We start from the raw sequence: 17,264 nt of genomic DNA on the forward strand, positions 1-17,264 counted from the left end.
ATGATACCGAGTTTCAGTATGCATCCCTGCTTTTTTGCAATAAGAACATGGTCCACGTACACGGGTTGTCGACATAAGCAGGAGCCAGTGTATTGTTGACTATTATTATAAAAAGGCCATTAAAAATCTTACCCTACTAAACACCTGGTGTTCTCTGCAGTTGAGTAAACAAATGCCCCTAGCCACTGCATCAGGAATATGGTATGGTGTGCATTAAACAGTACCAACTATATACTGCAAAAATATCTGTTAGTTATTAATCTAATTTTTTTTTAATCACTCAGCCAATGCTCAGCAAGTAAACTCACTGTATAAAATATACGTATAAAATATGAAAGCACTTCCACATTGCTTCCCAGATAATCTACCACTAATTAGTCGCAGATTTTATTCCAATTGACCAACTTGTTATGTTTTGTCACATTGATATACTACAACTCTTAAATTAGGTGACACTAAAAAGCAGAAGGGGAAAAAATGACGAGTCTTGAATGAGCATATGAAAAAATGAGCGAAAAAAAAGCTCACCAGAGAATGAGAGTGAAACAGAGAAAGAGAGCAAATAGAGGAGACGAGGGTAATTGCAGGAAAAGGCGGCTCATTAGTCTGTCACGATCCTCAATCTAACCCCCAATTTCAGGTCAGGGGGAACACAGAGACTACAGACAGATGCTAAACGTAATCCTCTATTGCCCATTTACTTATTCTTAAAAAAAAAACAACATACTTTTAAGCTATACTCTTTCCGTTCAACTTTCCACCGCTGGCCAATTTAAGAAACCTGGCAGCACTGGAGCGTGCACACTGCCGCCAGCACCATCATACATCACACACCATATCTCCTTGCACACCTCGCATGACGAATGCGCTCTTCCCTGCCACCAGCTGAACTCACTGAGGAGTGTGAGCCGACTTTGTCCACATGACAAGAGAGAAGAGAGGAAAGGATTTCAAACAGGCAAATAAAAGAAATGGTTAACAAACCCAACGATGCAGGAGACAGTCAAAATACCAGTGTGATTAAACTGTCCATAAATCCTTCTGCAAACTGGTTTGTTGATGTAAATCCCTGCTCAGTCAAACTGTCTACTGCTACTCTCATCAAATACGAGACCTGCTGCTACAGAGATTGGCCCATGACCTATCACGGATACTGACTCATACTCCCAGTAAGCACGGTGATGAGATTCCCAGTCCTTCCCTCCAGTGTAATGGTGTTGCTCTCCACACCAGCAGGAGCAATTGACATTTAGGTGCCATCTTTGGTAAAACTGATTGAAAACTGTTGTTTTGTTTTGTTTTAAACTGTTAAAAGAAAACGTGAATGTTTTTAAAAAAGACAACACTACAGATTGTGTGTAAATACAGGTTGTGAATGAAGTCAAAGATTCCCTATTATGCAAAATGTACTTTTTTATTTATGTTAAAACGGTTATATGTGTCCCTTTTATGAGCACAAATCACTATCATCTCCCTTACTTGTGAGAGAATAGGCGCCCAAATGGTTGTTTTTGAAGTTCCGGGTTAGCATGACGCCATGACGGCAAAACCTCCTTCCTCCCCCGTCTATACGCCCACTACTTCACGTACGACAGAGGCTTCGCTACGCATCTTAAAACAAAGTATGGAGTACCAACTATCCATAAGTTAGCTACAGACGTGGGCGCTCTAAGTTTTATCATTTAGTTTTTCTTCAGCAAGTTGGCCAAACTAGTGAGATGCTGCTGTTAAAATGTGAGTGTACTGTAATGTTCACACTGCAGTTCACATAGCAATGCTAGTGTTGCTAACATTTGTGCACACCACCAATCCTTACTGTTGTGTCGTTTCATGTGATAGATGACATCCATTATGGTGGATACTGTAAGTGCAGTTTAAATTTAAAAAGTCGCTAAAGTGCACAATAGCACTTCTTGGAGACACGCGCTTGGTGGACAAGCACAACTCATTCCCACTACAGCTACAGACACACAAAATGGTGTTTCCTAAAAGCACTTTAAAACTGTCTAAATTCCAGCATCAAGGCTAGATTTGACCAACACACTTCCAATACAATATTTGTGGGACAATTGTTACATGTTTATGTTTTTATGCATTACTGATAATGTTTTTTCGTCAAGCATCGAGATTTCGCACTTTGTTCGGTGGTCCTTGAACGCACCATAGTTGCTGTGAGTCACAAAAGTGAAACTTTTATTATTTAAAATGTGGTTAATAAATGTGTGTGACATATTGAAGTGGCCCTGGAACATAACCGCTGTGAAAAGCATGCATTTTCAAGAATGCAGGAAGAATGCAAATGAGTTGCTCATAAGCTATCTCACAATTTAAAATCATCAACTGACTGCTGTGAAGCAATATTGCCTCAACAGATGCAACAGTGCTGCATGCATCATAATCATGCATTTAGATATCAGGACACAAAGAGTGAAGTGTGTGCCACTAAACATTTACATACACACTCAAGGAGAAGTGCATCGTTCAGAAAATATGTACATGCTCATATATTATAAATTAAAAAATGCACCCCCATCATGTCTTTCTTCCTCTCATTCTCTCATCTGTCTCTCATGTGGGAGACAGAACTGGGCACCAAGCCATACCACATCAATATGTGTACTGGTAAAATGCTTTGCTGCAGTCACCGATGCCTACAGCAGTGGAAGCGGTGGCTAATATGGCTGGATATGGCAGGTCATATTAGCTGCTCGCTACTTCATAGACACAAGGGGGGATGAGGTCAGTGCCACGATGGCCTTGCTGTAGCAACCTGCTGTGGTGACAGCCCATGGATGTAGACAGCACCAGCCAGTGCCACCCTGGAGGCACCTTGGATTCTACCCAGGCAAAGGATCCCTGGGAGCCATGGTTGCCATGGTGCCAGCCAAATTTGGGTCCAATAAATGTGAGGGGAACAGGCGGCGGAAGGGTTGGGAGGGGCGCTCTTTGGGGTGGCAAGACAGAGGACAGAGAGAAGGGGGGGTATTGAGTGGCATGGCAAGCTTAAAATCAACTCCGAGTCACATAAAGAACCTGTTTTGATAGCTACGTATGACTGGACAGATAAACAAGTGACATTTTTGATAACCGACAAAAGACAGCAAAAATTGATAGAAGGCGCACGCTGGATGCTGCTGATAACATACAAAGGGGCTCTTTGCACTATTCTCCAGCTTTCAGATCAATGGAATTCCAAGTAACAGATGCAGATCAAATAAGGAGCTGACAAGGCTACTGCAATAAACAAAGTGCTCTGAAGATGTCTGCAGGCAAGTTAAAAAAAAGAAGACATTTATATTTGCATTAAAAAATGGCTTGTATGAGCACTGACTCAATACAAGCTTTTAAAATGTGCCACTTCCTTGGCTTGTGTGCCCATGCTCTTTTAGTCAGAACACACTAAGTGCTTTGAAGTAACTCCTGATCCGCATTGCCGGGAATTAATTGAAAAGTTTGCGTGAAAGAAAGGCACAACAAGTCATCTTAATACCACAGGATTATATTTTTGCATTATGAACATCTGAATTGAGGAGCGTGACAAAGCGGCTCGCCGCGGCCGGTTCACCAGGGTGTCCCTCGGAACCCGAATCTACTCCATTGCTCATGAAAAAAATGGACAATAGACAAACTACAAAAATATATAATAAGTAGATGAGACATGCGAACATATGCTCTCTCTATTACACACACTTGTGCGTGCATCGTCGCATACATGCGTTGCCAAAACGCACAAACCCCGCGCTAGTCGTCAACACACTGCACATATTGTCATTGGTCTAGTCTACCCCCCCTCCAATCCACACTAGTGATAAAGAACAAACAAAAACACACTCTCTCCCCCCACCTTACCCCACTCGTTAAGTTTGCGTCCACCTTCCATCTGCTCTGCCCCCCCCTTCCCCGTAAAAAGAGAACACGCACACGAATGCCATTCCCCTCCAAACTCATCCTGTTATCTAAACAAGCGCCATCCTCTCGTCAGCGTCACTGCCTTCCTTTCTGCATCTCCTCGAGAGAAAAGAGAGACTTTCCTGTTCGCACATGAATGGCGTCTTTTGATGGCGCGCCGAGGCCTTGTTTACCGCCACTCCACTCTATTTACCGCGCCGTTTTTCAAGTCGTCATTGAGGGACTCTCCTTACCTTCCCGCCTCGCCCCACTCAGTCTCACCCATCTACCTCCAGCCCCCACCTCCATCACCATCACACAATCCCGTTTCATCCTGCTTTCTTCTCCACGTCTAGTGTCCTAGATCTGCGTCCAAAATGATTTGAAGCTTACTTGCTTACACAGATGCATGCCAAATTTGATTCACTGCATTCTGTTGTGCTTCTCAGCTAGCACGCTCATTCGCCGCTAGCCCCCGTCTATCTTCTATAAACGGCTCTTCTCTGCGCGGTGTCAGGAACATCAAACGGTGCCCTCAAGAAGCTCTGTGGGCCGGCACCACAAACAAACTAATTTTAAACTTAACTGCCAAGCAAACATCAGATAACAATCTAAAAAAAACCCACACACATATAATGCGGAACATTTTGTGACTTAGTCATAGTTTGTAATACAGTGGATACCTCCGTTAATGTGTGTCAAAGAGTACATTTCCTGCTTAGCGTACAATATGGCGCACATCTTGTCGTGTTATTAATACATTGCATGAGTCCAACTGTGTTTGTAATGGATTTTCACCACAAAACGTCTCTGTTAGCATTGTGTTAGCACAGGAACTGAAACTGGAAGTCATTGTCCCCCAGCTTTGTCGTCCATCCATGACAGTGGTTCTCAGTTATTTTCTGCCATGTCCCCACTGACCCGTGAGCCCAGTTTTGGCCAGATTTCAGTGATGAGAAACATAGTTCCGGGTAGCTATTGGGGGTACTTAAATAAAGAGTTTGGTTTCTCAAAACAATGTGAGTTTGAAAGAATAATACATTTGCATGACAAAAATGCCTCCTGGAAAAAATCTGACCTCCCAAATCGCTTGGCTTTACTTTCTCTGATGTCGTGTTAATGTGCGCTATCAGCTGTCCATTGTTGTGTGTGTGATGAAGATGCATCCGCCGCGACTTCGCACCCATCTTGTTTACGTATGTGTTCCACAGCAGATGAAGATGCGAGGGACGCAAGGTTCTGTATTATGTCTTATTTTCTATTATTATGTCTACTATATTGGGTAATACAAGTGTAAAGGTGACTATAGGGGTGTTATTTCATGTCTAGAGGGCTCTAATAGTGTTGAAAACTGTATTAACACTGTACACTGTGTTTAGATTTTCTATGCTCCAACTATGAAAATAATCCACTTATAAAAAAGGAATCCTACTTTGTGGACTTTGTGAATTCACTTATCACGGTTAAGTCTGGAAACAATTAACCGCAATAAAAGAGGGATTACTGTATATCAAAGTTGCAATCAAGGCCATGTCAATGTATTCATTATTGGAAAGTATTTCTTTATACAAGTAGAACAAAATGTGTGCCTGGTGGTGGCCAGTGTTCAAGAAAAACACTGATAATGGTCCTATTGATTGCTAAAATGTTTGCACTGACAAATCATTTTACATTTTTCCAAAGCGGCAAACAGGAATCCTTGGTGCTAATGAGGCTAGGGGAGGGCCTTCGTTTGAACCCTAAAGAGGAATAAAAGAAAAGGGAACGTGTGAAAGAAGGAAAGCAAAAAAAAAGAAGAGCGAAGAGAAGAAAGCGAGGATCAGAGGGAGGAGGTTGGCAGAGGGTGTATATGAAAATTTGGCATCTTGCGTCCAAGTGATAGTGGCGTGCCAAAGACAGCCGCCGACACAATCCTCCCTCTCACTTTCAGAACATCAGACCCCTTTGCTGTGTTAAATTTGCCCACGTTATTATTACTTTTAAAACTCGTCAAGCCAGATGTGCAAAATAAAATGGGTGATAATTTTCAGCATTTTATCACTTTAGATGGATGGGAAAAATAAGCAACGGTTATTTGGATTTAACTTTGAATTTGCATGTGGAATGAAGGTATAGCAGGCAGTGCCAGGGACTCGCTGCGAGTGCAGCCTGGTGAATAAGCCATGCTCCCTCACTCTCCTCCTCCTGGCAGGCCGGCCTGATAGTGAGCATTACCCACTGCACTCTTTCATTCTCTTCCTCCTCCTCCCGTCTGCCTCTGCTGAGGCCGGCAAACACTCCGGAGCGGCTATGTGGATTTTGGGGACGGACACATTACACGGTTGGAGCGGCGACAAAAGCCTGAAAAGAGAGCCGGCGCTGGGAAGACACCGTATTAATACAGACAATACCACCCCCTCGTTGCCATTGACTCTCCTGTCTCCCCCTTTTTTCTTGCGCTCGCTAGGCTTTTTGTTCCATATTAAAAACTGAAAAAAAGCCTCCTCGACTCAGGCCATAAATGCATTTTTAATCAATAACGCTTAGCATCGCCTAAACCCATTTTTATTTGACAATCGTTAGTGTTTTGATGTGTAATTAAATCTAATCAGTAGGTATTAAACAGGGTTCCGCCATGTGTAAACACGCCCTCTCGCAACACAAAATGAAAAAAAAAAAGCCAGGCAATTAACTACACAAATACATTCCCTTTGGGGTTGGTATTATCATATACAGATAATTAATAATTACATATGTCTTTATTATATTGTATATGTAATTGAAGACAATTTGTGTTTCACAAAAATATGGAAAAGACATTTGGGAACTTCAAATCATGCATTTATACAGTGGTAGGTGTAAATTCTCAAGAGTAAATACCTTTTAGTTGCACACCAAAGGATATGCTACAAAAATAAAACAATGTAATAATAATTAATGTAGCATTCGTTGAACCGAAATCGCCATCTTCCATTAAAGTAAACATCTACTAGCCTAAGGGGAAATGAGGATCTGACAACTGACGTTATTCAAAAGAAGATTAAAGAGATGGATTCCAAAAAAAAAAAAAAAAAAGCAACTGCCTACTGCCTTAAAAATACCTCTGGAATAATGTGTTTGCAGGATATCACCAAACACTTTCTAGAACAATGAGACTGTCTTGCTTTGCTAAGGTTGAATTGCTTATGTTTTTGGGTTAATTGCACCTAAGTCCGCTATGCAAGGCTCATTCAACAATCCAAATAGCTGACTTTTTCTTCTCTGGCCTTGAATAGAGAAAGGAGACTCTCTCTCTAATGTGACACGCTTCACCCCCTTTATCGGCATCTATCAGACCTGATATGCGCTGCACCTCGACACGCTCCAGAGGCGTAAAAGAGGATAGGCCTTGGTGAACGGAGGCCACCGGGCGAACGCTCCCCGATGCCAAAGCCACTCTGCATGTGGAGAGCTTTTCTTAGCTGGGGTGGGCCCGGTTCCCACAGCACATGACACAAAAGCATCAGACCTGACTGACTGCCTCAGTGTCGGGACCTCATTCAGTACACACCGCTGAGGGTCGTCGTAACATACGGAAACGTATACAGGCCACTCCATGTGATGTCATGGGAGCCAGAGACAGGATCGGGGAGTAATTAAGGACAGATTATTTTCACAGAGAAATAAAAACAGATCGGCAAACAGTGGGAAGCTGTGGAATCCATAAGTAAACTCAGACCACGCTGTGAGCCATTCATCATTCTTAGCCATGACTATATGACAACAACATTTTCCCTGCATTTATTATTTATTTACACTCTATTTAGGAATTCTTCCTGTGGTCAGTGAGTCAGGGGGCTGGCTTCAGTACCGGGGGTTTCTCCGGCCTTCCTCACAGCGCCGTCCACACGGGAATCCGGCGCGAGGGAGGCGGGATCTGGCACTGGAGAGCGTGCAGTGTGGAGCGGTCACGGCAAAAATGGCACAGTGCGCACATTTCACACCTCCCTCGGAGTGACTGCAAATTTCCTGTGCTGCACTTTTTGATTGGAAACACATTCGAAACATCTTTTCATAATCACACTTTCGCTGCGCAGAAGGAATAAAAGACGGGAACCGAGTTCCAATGCATGAGTAAGTGCAATGAGCTAACTTAGGGACTGACAAATGCTTTTTTAATCTCTTTTTCCATGCTTGGACAAGTGATAAATGTGCTGCGTTTAATCTAAAACAGCACAATATGCATATTGTTTTATGAACCAAATCAAACACATTAGGGCGAGTCGTAAATGGATTGCTCTTCTGATAATGTGCACCCCACCTTTGCAGTCGTCCTTGCACACCAACCGAGCAAACACTCATTCATTAACAGGAACTGAGCCAGTTTGTGGTTATTATGCAGAACATTGGCACTTCTGGGCCAAAAGATCACTATCTCCATTATAATAATAACAGTCTCAGGATTAACAGGATCACTCAGTAGCAGACCTTGCCTGTGGCCGAACAATAACGCCAGATAGTTATAGACTCCTCCTTCCAAGCTTAGCTGCTATAATAGCTGCTGAATTACCTGCATTGCCAAGTTGTTTGTGAACTAAAACACCCCCAAAAAATAAACAAAAGGCAACCAATGATACTCCACTCCAGCCCTGTAGGTGGCAGTAATTTGCCTTATAATGACGCAGACTACTTCCAAACTACTCACGTTTTATGGATATTAGATGAGTTATAATACCGCTTGGGAAGTAAAAGTAAAGTAGTAAAGTAGGTAAACTAGTCAATATATCAATTGCCCTCATAAGTATCAATACGAATTAATAAATGACTCACTTTCTTTTATTTATTTATCATTTATTTTATTTATTATTTATCTTTGATGGTAACATACTACATCATTTATATGTATTTTGAATTATTTTACGCATGTAAAACTATGATTGTAAAACTATAAAAACGTGTTTTGTGATACATTATCTGGCTTTCTGGAACAGATTAATTGGAGTTACATTATTTCTTATGGGTAAAATGTATCTGGTTAAAGTGCGTTTTGGTGAGAGTCGGACCTTGTAGAACGAATGAATGATGCTTACCAAGGTTCCACTGTATTGTAATTTGTTGACTAATATGTTAAGAAAATGCACAGTAAAGTTGTTAAATGGCCAGTAGTCATGTGTTTTATCAGGATAAAAATGCCAAAAACATAATCGGCAATCGAATTTTAAAAATATGGTATCGCTTTGCGCAAATTAATTATAAATATATACATTTCAAATAAAATTTTGTAAAAACAAATATTACCTTATCATAAAAATGATTTACAATTAAATGAACATCTGTTGGTCACAGTTGGCCACTGAAAAGGGAAGCACTTGCAGGAGAAGTTCTGGGTATTATTGTACACAGTTAAACTAAGAAATAAATAAAACAACACTCATGAAAACATGACCTCCTTGAGCCTGGCAGCATCAGCAACCAGTATTTCCAGTACTACATTCAAAGACACGTTCCTTTAGCCACTTGAGGTGCCTAAAAACACAAGCGAGTGCGCTGCGCTGCGTATCATGGTGTCGTGGTTTGTTCCGTCACGGAACAGAGAGGATCTCGAAGGCTGGCTGGCTCAAGAACAGCCTGAGAAAGCCTGACAGAGAGCCCGGAGATTCCCCGTGGCAGCTTTTTGCCACTCTGTCATAAACAAAACACAAGACGTCTTTCTCTTCTTCCCACACCAAGCGAGCTCGGGCACTGCCAAATGGAACAATCACGATCACAGCCTCCTCTCCTTTCCCAACGCACGCTCGCCCTGTCTCTGTCTCCCTCTCCTCTACAATATAAACAAAAGAGATGAACAGAGACTTTACCTTTGCGAGAGCAACAATGAGGGCCGATGTTTAAGGAGACAAAACAACAGTGTGCATGGGATCAAAGAGGAGCAGGAAAGGCGCAGATGCCAAAGCCTAACAAAATGCAAAGCAAACAAAACAAACAATGAGCACATCGTGTCATTCATTGTGACAGTAAAGCAAAAAAAAAAAAAACGCACTGAACGTGGCAGAAAAAACACTGCTGGCTCACAAATACGCCACTTTGGCCACCTAACACTTAACTGCAGCCAAGTGCGATGCAACGCTTGACCTTTGGGCAGGTTTGAAGACAGCAGTTTGCCCTTTGTCTTTCCTTTCATCCCTCGCTTTCGCTCGCTGAAAAGCCCCAAAAATTCTCTCCAACTTAGCCTGGACTGCATGGAGGAGGAAAGAAAAGTGCTGAGGCACACTGGCGGGCAAATAAGAGAGAGTCCCCAGCAAATGAGGCATACACTGGGAAGTGCCCCCGACTCCTTTACTGTACTATAGTACTAATGTGAACATTGTGTGTGCGTACATGTGTACGTGTTTATGTATGTGCATGTGCACAAACAATAACTATACCACGTACATTTATATTTTTAATAATAATAATAATAAATAATAATAAATTGTGTGATGTTAAGTCAATTTTTATTCACTTTTCACATGCCGATTATTAAGTTTGGAAAAATATGTTTTTTTAATAAATATATCTTGATGAAATATGTTGATAATATCAAATGGAAAATAACGATTTTGTGTTATTTTGTATTTGACAGAGCAACGTTGCAACACTGCTCGCGACGCAAGCTTATGCCCCATTAAAACATCCTCTTTGGGAAAAAACACATTAAAATAAAAATGAACCAAAAGAGAGATTTCCTCGCACACCACAAATAGACCAACAGAGCAAAGCTGCCAGGGTTTGGCTCGGCCCGCATGAGGGGTTTGGCCTGGACTGAGATTGTGGGTCTGTGCGAGTGTGTGTGTTTTTGCGTGTGTGTGTGTGTGTGTGTGTGTGTGTGTGTGTGTGTGTGTAAGCAGAAGAAAGGGAGATATGCAGGGACGGTTGCAATAGCATTTGGCTATAGATCATATTAGTGACGCTGAGTTCTTTTTCGGCACATGTGTGTATTTGTACAAATAATAATGTGTGTGTGTGTGTGTGTGTGTGTGTGTGTGTGTGTGTGTATGTGTGTGTCCCCAAAAAAATCCAGCTGAAATAATATTAGGTCATGAGCCCATGTTTGGATGTAGCATGGTGAAGTAGTTAGCGTGTGTTTGGAGGATTTGGCTGTGAAATGTGTTTCATGTATGCACACGTGTGCGTGTGTGTGTGTGGTTGCAATGTTGGAAAAACACTAGAACACAGCACAGTATTTTGGCTGAGTGTGTGTATTTGTAAAATGTGCGCATGGGAGGCTACAGTGAGCAATGTTTGGCTGTGTGTGCGTGTGTGTGTGTGTGTGTGTGTGTGTGTATCCATCCTGGTGGCTGCGATACAACACGCTTTGGCTGTATCAAAATGTATCTATGATGGTCTTTGGCGTGTGCAGCACTGTGTGGGTGTGTGTACGCAGTTGTGACTAAAAACCATGTTTGGCTCGACGTGTGAAAGTACGCTACAAAGATGCGTTGTTTGTCTATTCTTTTTTTTCCCTAATTCAAAATGTGTGTATCCTACTTTAGCTCTGTGTGTGTTTGTGTGGGAGTGTGAAGGTGGCTGCAAGAGTACTGGCTGGCTGCGTGTGTATGTGTTTGGCAGCCAGGTCCAAGGCAGCGCAGGCGTTCAGGCAGACGGTGAAGGCGGCAGCAGCCTGCGGCCTGAGAGCAGGAGACTCATGGCTCTTACACACACACACACACGCATGCACACACGCACACACACACACACACAAATACACACAATCTGGGCTGTGGCCAAATGACAATCCCCGGCTACAATGGCCTTATCGTGGCACATGCACTTAGTGAGAATTAGAACAAATTTGTTATAAACAGCTCCTTTCCCTCACTCACATGAAAACATTTGAAAGTGACGATAGTCTAAAAACCTGTCTCACACTCACACAGGCATGCAAATTCCGTCCAATAATATATAATATACCATGTAACACCTGTGGGGAAAAAAGGAGCATGGCCTTGCCTGGGCATGTTGGCCGAATGCCCTTGCGACACACACACACAATTTTTTTTATTACTTTTGATTCTATGTTGCCATGTAAACAAACAGGGCAAGAGAGGGGAAAATATAAAAATGACAAGCAAAAATGTATTTAATAAAAAAATGTTATGCTCCATTTATATTATTTTGAAATTTTGTGGTTTTTAGACTTAATATTTAAAAACAAATACAAAAATTTTTTTATGAAAAAATAAAATTCTAATTTCTGTTCTGTTCGTTTGTGTTTGTTATTTGGAAGTTTTTCCAGCACATGCACAACAGCATGTTTGAGTGTGTGCGATTTTGGAAATGTTGAGTTTTTAATGTTTTTTTTTTTTTTACATAGATGTTTTACCATTTTCACGTGTTTGCACACTGGCATGACTTATAACGTGAGTTGTCCACATACCTGGCGAGTGGACGAAGTAGGCCAGGTAGAGGTCCAGTTCCTTGACGGACACCCCGATGTGGTGCGGCTGGACGCACAGGCCTGGATTGGTGCACTGCGGTGACTTGACCAGGCGCTCCCCGTCCGTGCTCTCCAGGGGGCTGCCTTTGAACAGGATGACCATGACCAGGTCCAGCCGCCACACCTTGTCGGCCTGGCGCAGGCAGTCGATGCGACGGATCTTGCCCTTCTGGTCGGGGTTGGACAGTACGCAGCAAGGGGGCTTCTTCCCCGTGATGGTGAGCACAAAGTCCTCACGGAACTCAGGCCGGATGTCCTTGCGGAGCTTGGCCAGCAGGCGCGAGGCCCACTTCTGTTTGATCTCGGGCTTCTCCCCGAGCAGCTCGTCCTTCACGGCGCGTTCTTCCTCCTTGGACATGCGCTTCTCGTGCTTCTTGAAGTACTTGCGCTTGCGGGCCTGCAGGTTGAACCAGGTGTAGGCGAAGGCGCGGACATGGGGCAGCAGGGCCTCGATGAAGGGGTGAAATTCATCCTGGACGAGGGAGGATGACAGGGGGAGGGCGGAGGAGGACAGGGAGGAGGGGGGGAAGCAGGACGAGGAGGGTGAGAACGGGGGAGAGAAGGACGGGGAGAGAGGGAGCGGGGGGGAGGATGGGAAGAGAGAGGTGAGGCAGTTAGCACCGGCGCGCAGCATGGAGGAGCGGCGCCTGCTCCGTGTGAGCGGAGCGAGGGAATGAACGAGAGGCGCCGAAAGAGAGAGAGAGTGAGCGAGAGAGTAAGAGTGAGTGTGTGTGTGTGTGTGTGTGTGTGTGTGTGTGTGTGTGTGTGTGAAAGAGAGAGAGAGAGAGAGAGAGAGAGAGAGTGCCATATATACACAACAGACACTTCACATTGAAGGACACAGTTCAGCACAACACTAACAGACAGGTAAAAAGGTGACAATTAATGATCTTCTCTGGGGTATGTTTAAATTGCATTAGAGGACACAAGTGTGTGTATGCAGCAAGAAAATTATATTAGTGGAACATTCACTCATTTTTCAGCAATACAATAAATCTATATATCAAAATCAAACACACATAGCAAAACAAAAAATTAAAACTGATAGTTACCATTTTCCTCTTTCATCATAAAATGACCCCGCCGATTGCAAAAAAATTACAATTAAAATGCAGCACAGGCTAGGTCAGTGTGCACTGGAGAAATGTTGCATTTATTGCCAAAACTTTCAAATAAAACACAAAAAATGACGGGCTAAACTCTCCAATAAAAAAAAAGTTAAAAAAAAAAAAATTTTAAAGCAGGGGGTGCAGTGTAATACCAGCACAGGGACACAGGAGGTAGTGTAGCTGGAGAGCTGTTGTTCAAGAGCACAACAGAAGGAGAGAGTCGAGAAGTTCAGCAACCTCACTGTCTAAAAGAATTAAAAACTACAAAAAATAAAAGGACACTGGCATCAAGTCAATTACAGCATCAAATTGGATCAAACTGTCAAAAAAACGGTCTGCCTGCAAAAACAAATGTAGAAAAATATCTTCAGCAAAAAAAAAAAAAAAGATTCAAAGCGGGTGGAGTTTAGTAGAATCTGCATAGGACTCACGCAGCGGGGGAGAGAGAGAGCTGGACAAGGGGGTTAAAAAAAAAAAAGCAAAACAAGAGGACGGACTCAATGTTGGAAGAGAGCGCGCGACCGCTGGCAAACCCGAGTGACGCTTCTTTTTTCGCCCTCTTTCCCTCCAACTCTGCCTCTCTCTTCCTGCTCACTTTGCTCCTCCAACCATTGACTGAGTGTGTGCCAACATGCAGAGGGACCACCTATTTGGCACCAAGTCACCAGTGCCGCAGCCAATACGCACGCTCCCCGCACCGAAAAGGGAGGGAAGAGCAATGGCAGGGGCAGAAGCAAAAAGGCAGGGGTGGGGGGTGGTGGTTGGTGGCTGGTAGTGGAAGTACAGCGAGAAGGAGAGAGATAGAGAGGGAGGGATTGTGCATGGTGCAAGCAGAGGGTGTGTCATTAGTTAAATAGACAAGTTCCAATCTGCTGCAAAAAGGCGAAGTCCAGAGGATATAATCATTTTAAATCTAGAGTGGATCTAGACAGCACCCGCCTGCAAAACACCCCCTCCTTCGTCACCAGTGTGTTCTCCAGCTGAACCGCCCCCCCCCCGCCCTCCCAACCCTCTGCACTCGCATTACAGCACCTTGGCATGGGATGGCATGAGAAAACACAGGCCCAAAATCCCACTAGACCCTGAGACCAGCAGCTGCTCCTGGATTTGCCACACAAACAAGGAGACGAGGTGGGGGGGGTGAAAATGTCTGCAACCATCCCCCCCCCAACCCCTCAACCCTCCTCCCTACACACTATTCCGAACAGCACTCATTCTTGCTTTTTTTTTTTTTTTTTTGCACTTTAATTGTCTCCATATTCAAAGTTACTAAATTACAGTGATCCCATTCGCTTGAGGAGAAAGAATGTGTGTTGGCTTTGTGTAATTAGCCTCAACATGCTAATTGCAACTAAAACAACTACGTTGCAGCCAAAAATGGTTTTAAATGCTTCTCTGTGCATCCCATACAACGTTTACGTGTTATCGCCATGCAAGATACAGTATATGCACAAGATATTCCACTAAAGCAGTTCCAATATTTGTCGTATTTTTAAGAAATGATGTGCAAAGCAACATAATTGAGTTGATATGCGTAAACATACGACTGGATAATTAACTGCCCTGGAATTCACTTTGTCTGTCTTGTGCTCATTGGCTGACTCACACACCGGAAGAGGGCAAGCGGTGCCCATTGCATCATGGGAGAAACATCATGGGGGTAACACATGATATTAAAAACATGTATTGAAAATCCTATGAAAAAGTAATACGAGTATAAGTAAGAATAAAGTCACAGAATACAGATCAGAATTACTATTTACAAAAGCAAATACAACAGTGCCACAAAAAAGTTTAAATCGTACAATACTAAAGCTTCAGTATTAAGGAATTACGTAAAACGACATATTGATAGAACTGAGTGGTTATTTTACGAGCATGAAGTCGTCGATTTGCAAGACGTCTTAATATTATGAGGAAAAAGATGACATTTCACAGGAATAAGTGAAAACACAAATTCAAAATTGAAAAAAATATTGGAAGAATAGATTTATTCTTTTTTTTTTTTTTAGAAAATAATGTCATACTATTTTTAATTTTTTTTAAGGACAAAATCCAACAATTATGAAATTAAGTCAAATTAGGGACATTTTGTCGAAATACTGCAATAGTAATTTTATGAGCATAGAGTTGTACGTTTACAATAATGGCTTTACAATAGTATGACAAAAAACTGTAGTTTTACTGGAAAGAAGCACTAATTGTATGAAAATATGTAAAATTAAGCAAATTTAGTAGACATATTGTGAGAATTAAACCAAACTGTCATGAGCATAAAGTTATTGCAAGAATAGTCATAATTATATATTGTATAAAGTTGTACTTTTACAAAAATATTGTCATGATATCAATAACAGTTCTGAATATTATGAAAACAAGTTAAATTACACAGCCTGAGAAAGAACTACTGTGTACAAGCGCACCCATATCGCCTTTATTGTGGGCCGGTTTTTCTTTATTTCTCTCAAGCTGCTGCACATGCCCTGAAGTATTCTACAGTATATTCACGTAACGTTACTTGTTTTTTTTGTCAATGTAGGACAAAATAAAATTCATTTTGCTTTTAGATACAACTTAAGTTCGGTCCACAGGTTTGAAAAAAAATGTTTTTCTTAATTTTTCTCAAGCTGCTGCACCTCCCCTGAAATACTATAGAATACAGTCACGTAACTTTAGCACTTTTTTTGTAGGACACAAACCAATCAAATGCATTTTGCTTTTAATATGACTGAAGTTAGGTTAACATTTTTTAAAAAATATGTTTTTCTTTATTTCTCAGGCTGCTGCACCTCTCCTAAAGTACTATATACTACATTCACGTAACTTTACAGCTTTTTTTTCTTGTCATCACATAATAAAAATCAATTGCACTTTGCTTTTAATATGACAAAAGTTAGGTTAACAAGTTTTTTAAAGAAATTCTTGATTTTTCTCAAGCTGCTGTGCCTCCAATGAAGTCCTCTATACTACGTTTATACTATATTTATCTCACTTAACCACCTTTCTTGTCCTCACTATAGGACATATGAAATTGAATTCATTGTCCTTTTAAATGTAACTGAAGTTAGGTTAACAATTTGGGGAAAAAAAAAAATCTTTATTTTTCTCAAGCTGCTGCACCTCCCCTGAAGTACTCTATACTATATTCACAAAACCTTTTTGTGGACACAAAAAAATCCAATTCATTTTGCTTTTAAAGACAAGTAAAGTTTGGTTCATAGGTTTGAAAAAGATGTTTTCTTTATTTTTCTCCAGCTGCAGTGCCTTGCCTGAAGTCTTCTATTTATGTAACGTTACAACTTTTTCCTTCTCATTTTTTCTGTTCTTTTAGAGTGTGGCTGTGACACTCCTTTCTCCCATTCGGTTGCTCACTTCAATGATATTATTACTCAACAAGAGATTACAGCGACATGACTGGGAATCTCGGCGCTGGGGCGGACACAAACAGCTAACTTGCCATGTGGCAAAGTTGAGAGCCCAGACATTTCATACTTGGATCCAAGTTGTCTACTGGGCAAGCGGACTTCCTGTGTATTTGTGTGAACACCTTACAAAAGTCCAGAGTCCTCTACTTGGTGCCCAGGACCATCAGTGCTAGCCTGGCCCTGCTCCCTCAGTGAGTGTCTGGACAAGCGGGTTCAGTCCACTGACTGACTGGCTGGCTGGCTGGCTGGCTGGCCGACTGGCAGCGTGGATGACTGGTTGGCTAACTGGGTCGGTAGCAAGCTGGCGGATTGCAGAACGGCTCCTCTATGCTAATACGGAGAAGCTGGAGGGAGGGAAAGGCGCATACACCCATCTGGGCCGGGGCGAGGCGGGATGGGTGCCGATTG

At 42.3% G+C, this 17,264-nt stretch overlaps 1 protein-coding gene across 12 annotated transcripts in view; it reads right to left on the minus strand.

Moving 5' to 3' along the window:
- Positions 1-17,264, minus strand: part of LOC129183275 (nuclear factor 1 X-type-like) — a 153,736-nt gene that overhangs the window by 81,801 nt on the left and 54,671 nt on the right. For 10 of the 12 annotated variants that reach the window (XM_054780349.1, XM_054780348.1, XM_054780346.1 and 7 more), the window contains one exon: positions 12,263-12,794. In XM_054780349.1, the coding sequence (XP_054636324.1) occupies positions 12,263-12,794 (532 nt within the window). Of the gene's footprint in view, positions 1-12,262; positions 12,972-13,374; positions 14,338-17,264 lie in introns of those variants that run through there. The other 2 variants (XM_054780347.1, XM_054780342.1) reach the window with 2 other exon arrangements.

Source organism: Dunckerocampus dactyliophorus, chromosome 6 (genome assembly GCF_027744805.1).
Source record: "Dunckerocampus dactyliophorus isolate RoL2022-P2 chromosome 6, RoL_Ddac_1.1, whole genome shotgun sequence".
NCBI lineage: Eukaryota > Metazoa > Chordata > Actinopteri > Syngnathiformes > Syngnathidae > Dunckerocampus > Dunckerocampus dactyliophorus.